Source organism: Martes martes (assembly GCF_963455335.1).
Source record: "Martes martes genome assembly, chromosome: 14".
Classification (NCBI taxonomy): domain Eukaryota; kingdom Metazoa; phylum Chordata; class Mammalia; order Carnivora; family Mustelidae; genus Martes; species Martes martes.
In genome coordinates, this window is record NC_137902.1 from 86860149 (window position 1) to 86876545 (window position 16397).

Genomic DNA, 16397 nt, shown 5'->3' on the forward strand with positions numbered 1-16397 from the left:
TAAAGTGTATCATTAGCGTACCTGTCATATTGCAGTACACAAGAGCAGGTCCCAGCGGGCCACTTCCGTCTGAATCGATATAGTAGAACCCTGAGGAGTCCCCTCTGTGCCTGTGGGCGTCACAGGACTGCTCGAACAGAGCTGCAAAGGACAGGGGTCTCAGACAGGGCTGCAGTGGGACGGATCCCTCCCTGTCCTTAGTGATGGGATGCTTTCCCCAGTGATACTCGTTCTGCCTTGCTCTGTGGGACGGTTTCTCCAGGGGAGTGTTGCCCTGTGTCAGTCAGGCAGCATGAAGACCCTGAAACTTGGAGCGAAAGATTTTAAGAGGTTATCACCGTTTGTATATGAACCCTGCCAGCTCTAGCAACAAGATTCATTCCAAAACCACAGTAACTGGCCTCCCGCTATCTCCTATTCTGCCCCATGATATCTAAGCCTTGGAAGTGCAATGGCTTTATCTCCCTAAGTGATCTGTTATTATCTAATAACCACGTTGATGTATTAAATTATTCAGTAATTACATCCTCTGTTTACTTAAAACGATCTACTTGTGCAATGCATTACTTTCCAGAGGAGTTTTATAAATCAGCAACTCTCCTTCACTCCACTTATAATGTGTGTTTTAAAAGGAAATTTCCTGAGATGCTTCACAAATGATTATTCAAGCAAATTGAAATAATATATATATATATATATATATATATATATACACACACACACGAAATATCTCTCAGTAATTTCAACATATCCCGATTCTTAGTTGAATTTTTTTTAATTTATTTACTTGACAGACCGAGATCACAAGTAAGGAGAGAGGCAGGCAGAGAGAGAGGAAGGGAAGCAGGCTCCCTGCTGAGCAGAGAGCCTGACATGGGGCTCGATCCCAGGACCCTGAGATCATGACCTGAGCCGAAGGCAGAGGCTTTAACCCACTGAGCCACCCAGGCGCCCCCTTAGTTGAATTTTTTATACATGCAATAAATGTTTTGCTATCACAAGGCAAGTGACTAACATTGACACAGACCCGCAAGTGGCCAGGCCAGAGCCACAGAGCGGAGTGATCCTAGCAGGGACAGAGGGGGCGAGTGTGGGTGGAGAACAGACACCATTCTAAGCTCACTGAATTATCTACTTTTTAAAAGTCTGCCTCTTTTGAAGAGTGAAGAGAATCCGGGAGAACGGGAGGCAGGGCAGCCAGGGCAGAGGGATTTTCTCCTTTCTCACAGAAGAAGAAGATCAAAGTCATGTCTGCCTTCCCAAGGATTTTGCAAAACATGACATTCTTTTATAAATTATGGCTGAGTGTCAGTGTGTCAGATTAGATTGGCCCCCATCTGTCCCACACCTAGCACCGCCATCCACTCTCATGGCCACGGAGACAACACGGATTGCTTTCCCAGACATGCGGGCAGTTTGCCCACTCATGTTTGTGTTTCTGCAAATACATAAATATGCTCGTAACTGCCTAGGAGAGTGTCCAGTGGGGCAGACGCAAAGTGCTAATGGTGGTTACGTTTGGGTTGGGGCTGGGCCTGCCTCGGACCAGAGGCAGAGAAGGAAACACTAGGAAGACACCTGCTGTACGTGTGAATGCAGACACATTCGCTGGACCCTGACACCCAAATCTCATCGTCTCTGATCCCTTCCTGCGGCTCTGGAACTCTCCCACCTTCACTTCGGTAGACAGAGGACCACAGTAAAGTCAGTTCAGTCGTTCGACCAAGTCAAATGATGGAGGCACGAGTGAAAGACCGTTTTTTATGACACTTGGGACTTTTTCACTCAGAGCTGTTTGAATGTTTGAATCAGAGTTACCGGTAATGCTTTAGCAACGGTGCCTTAGTCATTAAGTCTGTGCAGGACACCTTGCTCGATGTGATGGGCAGAGACTGTAGGTAGGAGGCCACCCCATTCCCAGCTGAACCTCTAGACCAGTTACCCAGCCTCAGACTGCCCAGATGCCCAGCCCCTTCCAGACAGTCGCCTCGGCAAGTTCTTATCTGGCACCGTAATAGTAAACAGAGATGCAGGTAAATTGCTCTGGTTGAACTTATGGGATTTGGGGGGGGGAGTGACCTCCCTTTGTCTGCAGAGCCTCCGGGCTCCTCTGCAGAACCCCTGGGCTGGGGACCGGGCCTCCTCACCCCAGCCCTGATGCCTGCTTCCCCGGGGTTCAGTTCACTTCAGGTTGGATACGGGACCATCCATGCTTTGCTCGGTGACCGGGCCTCCTCACCCCAGCCCTGATGCCTGCTTCCCCGGGGTTCAGTTCACTTAAGGTTGGATACGGGACAATCCATGCTTTGCTTGGTGAATTTTCATGTCATGCTGTCTCTCTAAAGGCCCAGAGACGGAAGACATGCTACAAAAGAAGGGACTCAGAAATGGTGGCAGCCACTCTGGAAAACAGTACGGAGGTTCCTCAAAAAGGTGAAAATAGAGCTGCCCTGTGACCCGGAAATTCCACTACTGGGTGTTTGCCTGGAAGATACAAATGTCATAATCCAAAGGGGCATGTGCACCCCAATGTTTATAGCAGCAATGCCCACCGTAGCCAAACCAGGTAAAGAGCCCAGACGTCCACTGACAGACGGATGGACAAAGAAGACGTGGTGTGAAAATACAATGGAATGTTACTCAGCCATCAGAACGGAGGACACCTTGCCATGTGCAACAACATGGATGGAACTAGAGGGTATTGTGCTCAGTGAAGTCAGTCAATCAGAGATAGACAACCGTCATGTGATCTCACTCAAAATTGGAATTTAAGAAACAAAACAGAAGAGCATAAGGGAAGGGAGGGAAATATAAAATAAGATGGAATCAGAGAGGGAGACAAACCATAAGAGATCCTCATGAAAACAAACAAGGGTTGCTGGAGGGGAAGGGGTGGGGGGATGGGTCACTGGGTGATGGGCTTTAAGGAGGGCATGGGATGGCATGGGCACTGGGTGTTACAGAAGACGGATGAATCACTGGCCTCTCCCTCTGAAACTAATAATACACTACATGTTAATGAATGGAATTGGAATAAAAATATATAAATTTTTTAAAAAAGAGATGTCACTGATACACAAAAAAAGGAAAAAGTAGAATAAAAACATAGACAACAAAAGCTAGTAATTAGAAAGCAGTGAGGATCTCGGGGCTCTGTCGTGAGCTTCTAGTGGCAATGAATTAGGGGTCCATAAAGTGTGCTTAGCTGTGAAATTGAGAAAATAATTCCCCCGTGTTCACCTTCCATTCGAAGTGGAAGAAATGGGATGGAGAGGTGGTCGAGAGCCCTCGCTGGCAGCGGTGCTACCACGGTCAAAGAAGATGACCTCTGTCTTTCCTCAAGCGCACAGTGTGGAAAATAAAGTACTTACCTTCCAGGGCAGTTCTGAGGGTTAAAGGAGTTGAAACGTGCAGAACTAGACAGAGTGAGGGTCCCACAGGCATGCAGTAAGTCCCCACTGTGTAAACCACCACCGTCATCAAAAAGCACCAAGATTGCAAAGGGACCTGAACGTTTGCCTGGCTTCTGGCTGACATCTAGAAACCCCCCATGGTATTTCCCATCCTGTGCTCCTCCAGAGTCTCTCCCCGTGTGATTTTATAAATACTGACCATCAGTACTTTGTCCTCTTTACTTTGCCAGACAGGATTTGAGAACCAAAGTTGGGTCCAACCCAAGGAACAGAACAAGTAACACCACCACGCCATCTAGATTGCTTTTTGTATTGGGGGGAGGGGAGCTTGTTTTTTCACTTTTTGTTACATTTTATCTTCCTATACTTATCTTCCTTTGCCTCCTATTTTATTTTACTTTTTCCTATCCTATGTGATACTATGGATTTCCGTAAGCTGTCGTAACATCACTAGGAAATAAAATTGGTTAAAAATAACCCAGACAAGGGCACCTGGGTGGTTCAGTTAGTTAAACGTCCGACTCCTGATTTCAACTCAGGTCATGATCTCAGGGTCATGAGATCGAGTCTCATGTCGGGCTCCATACAGGGCTGGGATTCTCTCTCTCCCTCTCCCCCGGCCCCTCCCCACCTCTAAAATAAATAAATAACCAAACCAGACACAAATTAGTCTCTAAAATACCTGCTGGTTTTGTTGTTTTCCACCTCACGGTTGCACAGATACAGACACATACACCACGTCACGGAAAGGGAAAGGAACCGCACGGAAATTGGGACGAGGTGTGAGGCTTACGGGAATGGCAGGTCGCGCCCGTGTAGCCAGTGCGTGCACAGTCACAGTCAAAGGTGTCCCAGGACTGGGAACATTCGCCCCCGTGTTCACAGTAGCTGGGCAAACACCTGCAAGAGAACAGATACACCGGCTGATCCCCACGTTCGGTCAGGAGAAAATGCGTGTCTTAGCGCTAACCTGCTACAGTGAAACATGGTAACGACAGGGCCTCCGGGAGAAAAACGAGACCATGGACAAAACCTGCTGGGTCTGTCAAGAAGGTTTCCTAATGCAGTACCCACCACAGATAAGAAACCCACTAGATGCTACCAATTGTTCTAGATTGGCAGCAGATCAATTTTTTACACATTGCATTCTATCAAAAAAAAATGTGTTTGCTTTTTCACAAATAAGGCAAGATTTGTTTCACCCATGATCTGAGAGACCAAGTGCTAGCAAAGGCCAAAGGCGGCCAGCCGCACCTGTTCCCCTCCCGGCCTCCATGTCCTCCCAGTGGGACCTGCAGATCCTCCCCACCGAGAGGCTTGGCCTTCTTCGACCTGGGTTGGGCATGGGACCTGCTCTGACGAATGGGGCATTAGCAAACTGAGACATCGGGGGCCAGAAAAGTGTTTGGGGGTGAAAGACCTGTACCTGGAAAACTATAATAAATTGATGAGAGGAACCAGAGATGACACAAACCGACAGAAAGACATGCTACGCTCATGGATTGGAAGAATTAGTATTGTTAAAACGTCCTACTGCCCAAAGCAATCTACCTATTGAATGCAGTCCCTATCAAAAGGCCAATAGTACTTTCCACAGAACTAGAACAAAAAAAATCCTAAAATTTATATGGAACAACAAAAGACCATGAATAGTCAAAACAATCTTGAGAAAGAAGAACAAAGCTAGAGGTATAATTCTAGATTTCAAACTATACCACCAAGCTACAGTAACCAAAACAGTATGGTACTGGCATGAAAACAGACACAGAGATCCATGGCACAGAAGTGAGAGTGCAGAAATAGACCCACGGTCGTATAGTTAATTAATCTATGGCAAAGGAGGCGAGAACATACAATGGTGAAAAGACAGTCTCTTCAATGAATGTTGGGAAAAATGGACGGCCACACGCAAAAGAATGGAACTGGACCACTTTGTTACACCACACACAAAAATAAACTCAAGATGTATTAAAGGCCTAAATGTGAGACCTGAAACCATAGAATTCCTAGAAGCAAACATAAGCAGTAAACCCTTGCCCATCAGCCTTAGCAATATTTTTCTAGATATGCCTCCTCAGGCAAGGGCAACAAAAGCAAAAATAAACTATTGGGACTACATCAAACTAAGAAAGTTTTGTCCCATCAACAAACAAAAAAGCAACCTTTCGAATGTGAGAGGATATTTGCAAATGATATATCTGATAAGAGCTTAATAACCAAAATATATAAAGAATGAGTATAACACAACATCAGAAAAACAAATAAATTAAAAAATGAGCACTGAATCTGGACAGATGTTTTTCCAAAAGCCCATCCGATGGCCAACAGACCCGTGAAAAGATGCTCTTGACTCATCATCAGGGAAAGGCAGATCAGAACCACGATGAGATCTCATCTCACTCTGCTCAGGATGGTTAGTATCAAAAAGACAGGAAGTAGCAAGTGTTAGGGAGAATGTGGTGAAAAGGGAAGCTTTGTGCACTGTTGGTGGGAATGTAAACTGGTGCATCAACTACGAAAACAGTATGGAAGTTCCCCAAAAAAGTAAGAATAGAAATGACATATGATCCAGTAATTCCACTTCTGGGTATTTATCCAAGAAAAACAAAAACATGAATTCAAAAGGATACATGCACCCTATGTTTATTGCAAGCATTATTTACAACAGTCAAGACATGGAATCCACCCGAGTAGTCATAACAGATGGGTGGACAGAGAAGGTGTGGTATATAAACACACAACGGTAGACTGCTCAGCCATAAAAGAAATCCTGCTATTTGATGGAACACCGATGGACCTAGAAGGTATTATGCTCAGTGAAATAAGTCAGATGGAGAAAGACAAATGCCATATGAATTCATTTGAATGTTGAATCTAAAAAAAACAAATGAGCAAACACAAGACCATAAAAAAGAGAAACAGACTCATAAATATGAGAACAAACTAGTGGTTGCCAGGTGATGGGTGAGGGGAGAAGGGCAAAACATGTGAATGGGATTGAGAGGTACAGACTTCCGGTTATAAAATAAATGCCAGGGATGAAAAATACAGCATAGAGAATATAGCCAATAATATTATAGTGAGTTTGTGTGGTGACACGTGGCAATGACATCATTCAGGGTGAGTGTTTCACAATGTATGTAATGGCTGACCCACTCTATTGTCCACCTAAAACTAATACAATATGTCAACTGCTTTTCAATTACAGATTAAAAGAACTTAAAGTTAACTCAACTTAGATCATAGACCTAATTGTAAAATACCAAACTGTTAAACTCCCAGAAGAGAACGCAGGAGAAAAATCTAGCTGACCTTGGGCATGGCAATGACTTTTCAGATATGGTCTATGAAAGAAAAAATTGATAATTCAGGCTTCATTAAAATTTAAAACTTAAGGGAATGAGAATAGAGGCCACAGACTTGAATACTGTCTTTGCAAAATCCATATTTGACACAGGATGGATATCCAAAATATAGATAAAACTTTTTAAAAATCCAACAATAAGGGCAATGAATAACCAATTAAAAACTGGGTCCAAAGATTCAAAAGATCTGAACAGATGCCTTACAAAAGATGACCAGATGGAAAATACACGTATGTAATCATGCTCGACATCATTAGTCATTAGGAAAGTGCAAATCAAAACCACAACGAGATGCCACTTCTCACCCACTAGAATGGTTCTCATCAAAAAGACATCATAACAGGGACAGGCAGGGACGAGGAAGATTTGGACCATTCTACGTCACTGCTGGGAATATGAAATGGTACTTTGGAAAGCAACCTGGAAGTCCCTCAAGCAGTTCAACACAGACTCACCCCTGACCCAGCAATTCCCCTCCTAGGTATCTGCCCAAGAGAACCAAACACACAGGTCTGCTCAAAAACCTGTACATTCATGTTTACATCAGCATTATTCATAAGAGTCAAAAAGTAGAAACAACCTACGTGTCCATCAAATGAGGAATGGGTAAAACAAATTTGTGAATATCCTCACAAAAGAATGTTCTGCATCACAACTTTGTCAATGATGTAGAAATGAAGACTGACATCAACTTAAAGGCAGATTACTTGGGTCTGACAAGCCACATGGCCTCTCTCGTTATACAGTTAAAGCTCTCGATATAGTCCTTCAAAAGCCTCATACATTTGCAGGAACTTACTTAAGTACTCGTTATCCTGTGGAGCTCAATGCCTATTTCTCTCAAGGAGTCAAAGGAATGGATAACTTTGGGTTCCTTCTACTCCTATGCAGTTAGCACTCCTTTGCTATTTGGGAGGAAGTGCTGGAAATGAGCCCAATGTCATTCAAAGGACACACATAAACTCTCTCCTGCTGGGTCTTCTGGCATTTGAGTGGGGACACCTGATTCCATGCCAAGAACTAGAAGGTGAGCTTCTTGGGAAAATGGAAGAACATCTCTTCACCTCCAATGATTATAGAGCAGGTCTGTTTGTACCCGGGCCCTTCCCTTAGTGACTGTTGTCCCATGTCCTTGGCCTATTTAGGACAGTTTCCTTGACTCTACACACCTGAGGTCAGCTTCCTTACCCCAAACCTCCAGCTTTCCTGGCAGGACCCAGCATGCACAAGGAAGACCAGAAAGAGGCACCAGCTGTAGTAAGAAAACTAAAATGGCGGCACACCCCCACATTTGTGATTGGTGGAAACCACAAGTCCAGCATGCTGGTGATGCTTACACGCAGATGAGGTGAGCTTAGTCTGCACCAGTTTCTTTGGGGAGGGGGGTTATGAATCCTAAATATCGTGCATGGACCAGGTCCCTTCTGTATTTAGGGAAGATGTTGGCCACGGTTGGTGCAGAGGAGGGCAATCAGGATTGAGAGAGTGCTTAACACCTTGACCTCTAAACAATTGCTAAGAGAACAGATGTTAGCCTAGAGGAGAGCCAATGAAGGGAATTCACTGAGTACTTGTTGGACTATGGGGGTAAGCTGTGCCTAGACTTAGAGCAGGAAATATGAAGACTCGTGGTAGAAATCTGGGTGGAAAAGAGGACACTGATGAAGCATTTGGTGAATGGACAAGGGTCTCATTCCCGAAAGATAGAACAGAAGCAGGATTCTCTTCTCTACAGTGAGAAAGAGATCCCCACTTTGAGACGGAAACTTCAATAGATGCCACGCTTGAGATTCTCCTCAACTTTAGGATTTTGTACTTCTATGAGTCCCAAAATATCTTCAGATTTAATAACTAAGCCTCGTGACTCTGTGCCTCCAAAAATTGTGCTGCTTCTTCAGTGTTCCATTGAGTGGCGATACCACCCCTTATCCAGATGTCCAAGCCGGAACCCAAGGGTCATCCTGACCAGTCCCCCTCCATCCCCCCATAGCCACGCACTCATCAGCTTGTGCTTCTGTTCACCAAACACCACGTACATCATCTACATTTTTCTCTTCCCTACCTCAGGCTATCATCCCTTCTCCCATGGGTAGGCAGCCCCTTACCTGGCCTCCGGGCCACACACCCTTTCTCTGTGGCCCACACCCAAACCATCTTCCCCCGTCAGCAGTATTGCTTAGCTGTGCAAGTGGCTTCCTAGCACAGAGCCCTCAGTGACTTCCGGGGGAACCTTAGATCAGTGTCTGGATTTTGAGCTGGCCACCAGGGCTCTGCGGTGTAGCCCCTTCCCAGCCAGACAACCCCATCTCTCACCATCCCTGCTGCTTGTCCTCAGACACCCAATTTCTACAGCAGCCATGTTCAAACAGGCAGACTCATGGCAGAAGTTTCGTTTGGGCTCATGGCTGAACCTTTGCTAGATGTCCAGCCTCTCTCACTCAACTGACATACCCACCTCCCACCCCAGGGAAGGTGTCTCTCCCTCCTCTCTGATAGCCCTGCCTTGTCCCAGCACAAATTAGGCACCCGTCCCGCATGTCTCCACAACCCCCCCACAGTTCCACTTCAGTCTACTGATCTCTAAAAAAACAACATGTAGAGGACATGATGTTGCATTTAGCATCTAGAAGATGAACGCTGGCCAAAGTCCACAGAGGTGGGCAAAGCGGCCCCATCAGTACAGTCCATGCCTAGAGATGTTCAAGGTGGCATTCCTGTGATCCTAAAAGAAACCTGGAAAGGACTGTGTAACCTGAGTTATAGGACATGAAATTCTAATGTCCAAAACACAATTGCTGTAAGACATGATCCCTCACCACGATAACCTCGTTCCCGAAGCCTTGTCCCCAAAGACCCACAGCTTTCCCCATGTCATGGGAGCCTGGGGTGCACAAAGCACCGTATGCATGAATCCTTGTGCAGCTCAGGAAGGTCTCCTGTATCCCCAGCTGGCTTCAAACATCTTTTCATAACCTGCTGTGCCATTGGGCCAGGATGCTGTTACGCATCGTGAATTATTAACTCCTTTGCCTGACAGATAAGAGTTACAAAATCCCCTGCATTTCAGTCATACATCTCAGCTTCACCTGAGCACAGCATGACTGGCTCTGGACAAGCAAGGTGCGGGCTGGCGGACGGCCGGGCTCGGATGAAGCAAGTGCCGGCAAGAGCCTGCCACGGATGGTTGCTCTGTCGTATTTCCACGTGAATCTCTTTCGTGGTGCGTTGAATGTGGAGGTGGAGGTGTGGCCTGAAGCACTAAGGAAGAGGGAACGTTTCTAACAGGGCAGAGTAAGGACGTGTTTTCTGATGTTAAACCACGAAAACCATAAAAAATTACAACTATTGGCTACATCAGCCAAGGTGCCGATGGCTCTTTTCAGACCCACTTACAGGGTTGCCATGAACCTCAGTTTCTGCTTTGAGCGGAGAAGGAAACTTAATATCCCAGATCCCAGAGGTCCCCATCCATTGCTGCTACGTACTTCTAACAACCATTTTTGGGTGTGGTATGGGAAATCTTTCTATTTTGGTGATACACACACACACACACACACACACAGAGGCATACCTCATGCATATTTTGTTGTTGGTTTTTTGTTTTGGGGTTTTTTGTGTGTTTTGGCTAAAGACCTTTCTGCACAAAGGGGCAACATGCATTTCTTATGAAAGAGAAACACAGTGATTGTATCATTCTTTGTGCGGGAATTCCCAGGGCACTGAAGTAACTTCCTGTGAGCTTCACGAGCTCCACGACTAAACAACAACCTGACCCCTGACCCTCCTGAGCCACTGACAGCCATTCCCACTGGGGAGGGCTGTCCCCTACCTCCAAGCAAGTATTTCTGAACCCCCTCCCAATACTAAGATTCAGGAGTCCAGAGCTGGCGGGAGCTATAACTTACAGACGAAGCTAGTTCCTATGCCAGCATACATTTCATAATCTGAGAATTAGGATTCAGAGTTTTTGCCTAATTCTTTGAATCTCCTTTTTTCCCTACAAATGAACAGAATATAAACGATACCCATGAACATGTGCATTAAGGAAAGCAAGTTCTTATGAGTTAATATTTCAAGCTACTGGAACTTATGGTTTTCTAACACAATGCCAAATTGCAACACAACTTGTACTTTATTGGACATGACGTGGGATTCCAACTAGTGTTGTTAAACTGGGAATAGATTTACTGCACAAAGCACTTTGCACAGAGTGAACTTGGAAGAGGTTGGCCACGCACAGATGTGGGAGGGAATGTGCTCGTTTATTCGACAGGAACGTAAGGCAGTCCTGCTTCAGGAAGGGCAGACATACCAGGCCCAGAAAAAATTTAATGTCATCAAGCTAAGCCATCCCTTTTAGCTAGAAAACCTGAAAGTCCAAGAGCGTGACAAACAAGACAGTTTGAATAAAGTTGCAAGACTTCGCGATTTTAACGTCCTACGGTTTAGGGGGTTTTCTTTCTTTTATTTTTTTTAAGTTGAGGTATAATTGACTTATAACATATTAGTTTCAGGTGTGCAATAGAATGAGTCAATATTTGTGTATCTTGTGACGTGATCACCACAAGAAGCCTCACTAACATCCGGCACCACACACAGTCACAAAAATTTCTTTCTTGCGACAAGGACTTTCAAGATCCTCAGCGACTTTCAAATACGCACAGCAGCATTCACTACAGTCATCATGCTGCTCATTACATCTCCACACGTACTTCTTTTGGAGCTGGAAGTTTGTGTCTTGTCCCCTTGCACCCGTCCCCCACTGTGTCCTCACTGACCGGTACCGTGCTCAGTGTGTGGTAACTGGGTTCCCTCCATTCCTCCTTGTGTTTGTGTGATTAGGAATCTCCAAGGCTGAGACCCGTCTAGGGGGAAGAGTTACTTTTCATTTTCCACATAGAGAAGGGGCCGTAGGGTGAATCCCGCTGACCACATGTGGCTTTCAATCTCCTGGTCCTCAACAATGCATCATCTCTCTAGAATATTATAATCTGTTTTGTGCCGTGAAAGAATTTTTAGAAGTATTTTTACTCATCAGTATTTATACTCGTCAACAATTACAACACCACGAACAGGATTCTGTAAAAACTAAGAGGCTTGGGGACACACGCAAGGAAAACTCACAACAGTATGTCTTCTAAGAAGACACCATCTGAAAGGAGCAACTGTTTGAAATTAAACAGGGTCATTTTCTAGTCTTCAATTAATTATAGTTTTCCATAAGGGTTGGCTATCAGGAAGAGAGAAGGGGCTAGAAGGAGGTACTCTCCCTCAGCGGCTCATTTGTTCTTAACCCACTATCCAAAAATTTTGAAATCAGGAATGCCAAAATGACCTGGGAGGGCTTTACCTGTCAGTGAGGCCGCAGGTGTCTATCTGGAGGTCACGGAAAGTCCCCAGCAACCCCTGCTGTACCGTGACAGGGTCCACTGCCTGGTCGCCAATGGAGATGAGCCTCAGGCAGCCCTGAAACCCGGCCAGAGGACCTCTGCATCCAGGGCCAGAGCTGCTGTTGGGACAGCCTGAATGAACACAGAGACGCACAAAGGAGAAAGTCAACAGTCATGACCGAAACAGCTGTCAGTATTCTGTACGTGCACGTTTGCCGCCTCCTGCTCTCAGATGCCTGAAGATTACGCTTCCTCAAGGACGGGGCCGTGGACGGCTGAGAACAGACACTACTGGTTTTGGTAAAGCACAGAAATAACAACTCGAGCCAGGCTGGTGACAGATGAGCTGAAGATAGACTCTACCTGTAGAGTCAAGGCCCGTTTCCTCTAAGCTGAGTTTGAGTTCTCTTTTGAAACCACCCGAAGAAATCGGTCCTTTCAGCATGATATTGAACTATATGAAGTAAAGGCCATGGGATAACAGAATCAGAAGGAAAAAATCACAGGCCTACTAGGACCTACAAAATTTAAAATGCTTGAGAAATAATTATGTATGTGAGGTTCCTACTCTAGGCGTGTGCGTGTGTGCGTGTGCAAGCGCAACACAGTTAAAACAAGGTTTGACTGTACAGTCAGAGACATCTAACGACAATGTAAATGACTTACATTTCCAAGTGTTTCTGAATGAGGCATTTTAGTCAAATACCTTTTAACACACACACACACACACACACACACACACACACACACACACACACACACACAGTTAACAAGTATCTCAATGATACGGCCCTGAGAATCACGGAGAAGTTAGCATCCTGGAGCACCCCATGCAAGAAGAAACGGGCTTTGACTGTTTTCAATAATAGTAAATTTTTACAAGTTCTGCTGCATTCACTAATTGGCTTGCTGAAAATTACTGTTAAATTAATGAAGGAAAGAGGCCATCAGACTGCGGTGACTCACCAAAAGCTTTAGTGGCCCAGGACAGCAAACCAGAGTCTGAGGCTGCAAATGAGCTTGATTTCTGTGTGGCTTCGCATGGCTCCTCGACGCTCTGAAACCAGAACCTACGGACAGTGGCCCCAGACCGCCTCCCCCGCTTTCAGCCGGAGCTGCCGCCCCTCCTCCCCAGGAGCCCTTCCCCGGCTCCGGCCCACGGAGCACTCCCGACCACTTCTACTTTAGTGTTGTGTGATTTGGATCAGTGTTTGCTCCAAAACACCCTTAAAAATTTGAACCCGCCTCAGGTTATCTTCTACCGTTACAAACCACAATGCCTAGGCGGTGGCTTTATTGTATCCCCCTGGTTTCCCACGAAGACAAGGCTCTTACACCCATGATGAGCAAGGACCCAGCTTTGAAATCAAAGTCAAAGCCGATCGGGGTTCAGAGCTGCCTCCTTCCCCTCGTGGGGCCAGCAGGCTGGCACGTGCTCTCCCACCCTCTGCGGAGCCGCCCTCAAAGCAATCGCAGGTCCTTCGATGTTTGCGCCACCAGATTCCCGGGGACAGGAAAAGAGAAACACACTCACCGCAAATGCTTTGGTGAAAGGCCACCATGCGGAGAAATCTACAGACACAGCTTCATCTCTATTTCACACACGCCCCTGATTTTGGGGACTGAGGCTGAGGTTCTCCCCAGGAGCTGCCCTGGCTGCGGGGAGTGGAGTCTCATGGGTGGTACCGTCCCCAGGGACGGCCAGCGCCCATGGGTGCAATGGGTGGGTCCGTGACCCACAGCCTCCACGGGGACGTCCCTGAGGGGCAACGCTTCTTCAGAGCTCCCTTGAGGCTTCTGCGGCATCACGCCTCGCCTTGCCTCGCTCATCCCAGCTGCTCTCCCCCTCGGCAGGGGTCGTTCCCGAGAACTAACCTCACTAAACCACGGCACACGTGAGTCTCCCAAGCAGAGAGCCAGCTTCCTGGGGAACCTACCTGTAGCCACGTGGGATAAAACCTCAAAGCATTCACTTAATTGAGTATTTTACCTTCAGATGCAAACACAGTAGGAGCACAACACTTTTTAATAATTTAATATTCTTTTAATTCCAAGAAATTGTGAAACAAATTGTATGCTTCCTGAGAAACTCACCTATTTAATTCATTCTGTGCCTTACACAATTATGTCTCATTGACATCATTACCAGGAGAATGTTTTCTTTTAATTTGTTAAATACAGAGTCATAACTATTCATCTTTCTTAAAAAAATCATTAAAAAATCATTTTCCACGCATTTAAATATTAAGGAAGTTTTTGGTAATATTTACAGGTGGGATTTGAGGTTACTTTAGAAGTCTCTTATTTTTTAAATGAAATGGAATCAGTAATTTTTTTTAGAAAGATTTATTTGTTTTTGTGAGAAAAAGAAAGAGAGAGAGACAGTGACAGCACAAGGGGAGGAGGGACAGAGGGTGGGAGACTCAAGCCGGGAGCCCAGCGTGGGGCCGGATCTCGAGATCATGAGATCATGCCCTGAGCCGATATCAGGCGTCAGACATTGAACTACGCCGCCCAGGTGCCCCTGGAATCAGTAATTTCATAAATATTTTACTCATTATACCTATATGTTTTTCATTCTCCTCTCTCTGAACTTTTGTCATGAGGGTCACTGGTGCACCTTCAAAGGGCAGGGACTGAAGACGGAGCCTCCTCTCGTTCCTGCCCAATGGACACAGTCTTGCACCTAAGAATCTCCACAAGACGCACACGGTCATCCTTCCTCTTCTTTCAGTGACTGAGGCTTTGCATTCCTGACAAATACACCCCAAACCAGCCAAGGCCTTCGTCCGGTGAAACCCACTGTTGGGCACAATGAAGCCCCGTAAATTAGCCTCATGGAGACGTCGACACTTCAAATGTGATGTTACATCACAAAGAACGGACAAACTGTCCAGGTTCCCTTTCCTTTTTCCTTGTTTTATGTGAAAATATGCACATTTCTGTTTGTAAACGAATTTCTGGAGGCTGGATATATTTGGAAGACACCTGGTGTGTCTTTGCATCTTTATGGGTGACTTCTACCAACGGTGCTTAGGGACTGAGAATGTTAGGATACAGGATCAGAAACGTTCAGCCAATAAACCTTCCCCTTTCTCCAGATCACAAACTTCAGACGCATCTAAAATACAATGCCGTATCTGGGGCGCCTGGTGGCTCAGTCAGCTGGGCGTCCAACTCTTGATTTCCACTCATGTCATGATCTCAGAGTCATAGGATCGAGCTCCGTGTTGGGCTCTGCACTGGGCAAGATAATCTCTCACCCCCTGTCCCTCCCCAGCCATCCCTGCTCACACACTCTCTCTCTCTCTCTAAAAAAAAATAAAATATATATATATATATAGTGCAGTACCTCAGTGTTCCTATAAAGACTCAACTGAATCCAGCGGCCACAAAGAAAATTTTCCCAAAGCAGAACATTAAGAAGGAAAGGTCAAACCGCAAAGTCCTTCCTTGCTCCAGTTATGAGAGAGAGGTCAAGAAGCAAGGGGTGCCACGGCCCAAAACAAGCCCAGACCACCAGCTGTCTGTTCATCCACACAGATTGCCCGAAGTCCCAATGGTAAGATGGCAGAGGGTCATTCCTCCATGACCTGAATCGGGACGGACAGTGCAAGTGGACAGGGGATAGTTATTGCTAAGTCAATGGCACATACCCATCACCATGGAAGGAGTCAGAAATTTAAGTACCTCTGAGGATGACAGAGAAATTGTCTCTGGATGTCATGACTCCAGAATGGGTCATGAGGTGAGACCTCATTACAGCCGTCATTGTTCCCTGGTCTGCTAAGGCCTCACACACACAAGGACCCTCGAGAGATTCAGAGCATAACTTAATGTTTCCCAACTCTGCAGGGCATGTGTGCTGGTGGACAGCACCATGATTCCACAAAAGGAATCCAGAGGACAGTAGCTTCCCACTACCCTCCCCGCAGGCACCGAACTCTGTGTAGGTAGCGTAGAGCAAAACTGTTGTCAGAAGAACAATTTACAAACAAAGCTCACACAGAGGAGAAATAGAAAAGGGAAAAGGGAAACCTGCATCACATGTAAAAAGGCTACGAATCTTTGAGAGGAACTTTGTCATGGAAAGAAAGCCACAGAGTCCTGCTTTATGCCTGCTGTCCTGCCATAATTATCGAGATCATCCCCTACATTCACTAAAACGTCCTGGTTTGGGCAATAAATTATGTGGCCACCCTAACTGTAATAGGAAGACGCCCTAACCT

General features: G+C 45.9%; 1 protein-coding gene across 1 annotated transcript in view; it reads right to left on the reverse strand.

Annotated features, from left to right (window-relative positions):
- Window positions 1–16397, reverse strand: part of LOC308355043 (contactin-associated protein-like 3) — a gene marked incomplete at both ends in the record, with an annotated part of 141256 nt that overhangs the window by 38319 nt on the left and 86540 nt on the right. Inside the window, 3 exons of the mRNA XM_080822947.1 lie at window positions 22–141; window positions 4207–4313; window positions 12129–12300. Coding sequence (XP_080679073.1) covers window positions 22–141; window positions 4207–4313; window positions 12129–12300 — 399 coding nt within the window. The remainder of the gene's footprint in view (window positions 1–21; window positions 142–4206; window positions 4314–12128; window positions 12301–16397) is intronic.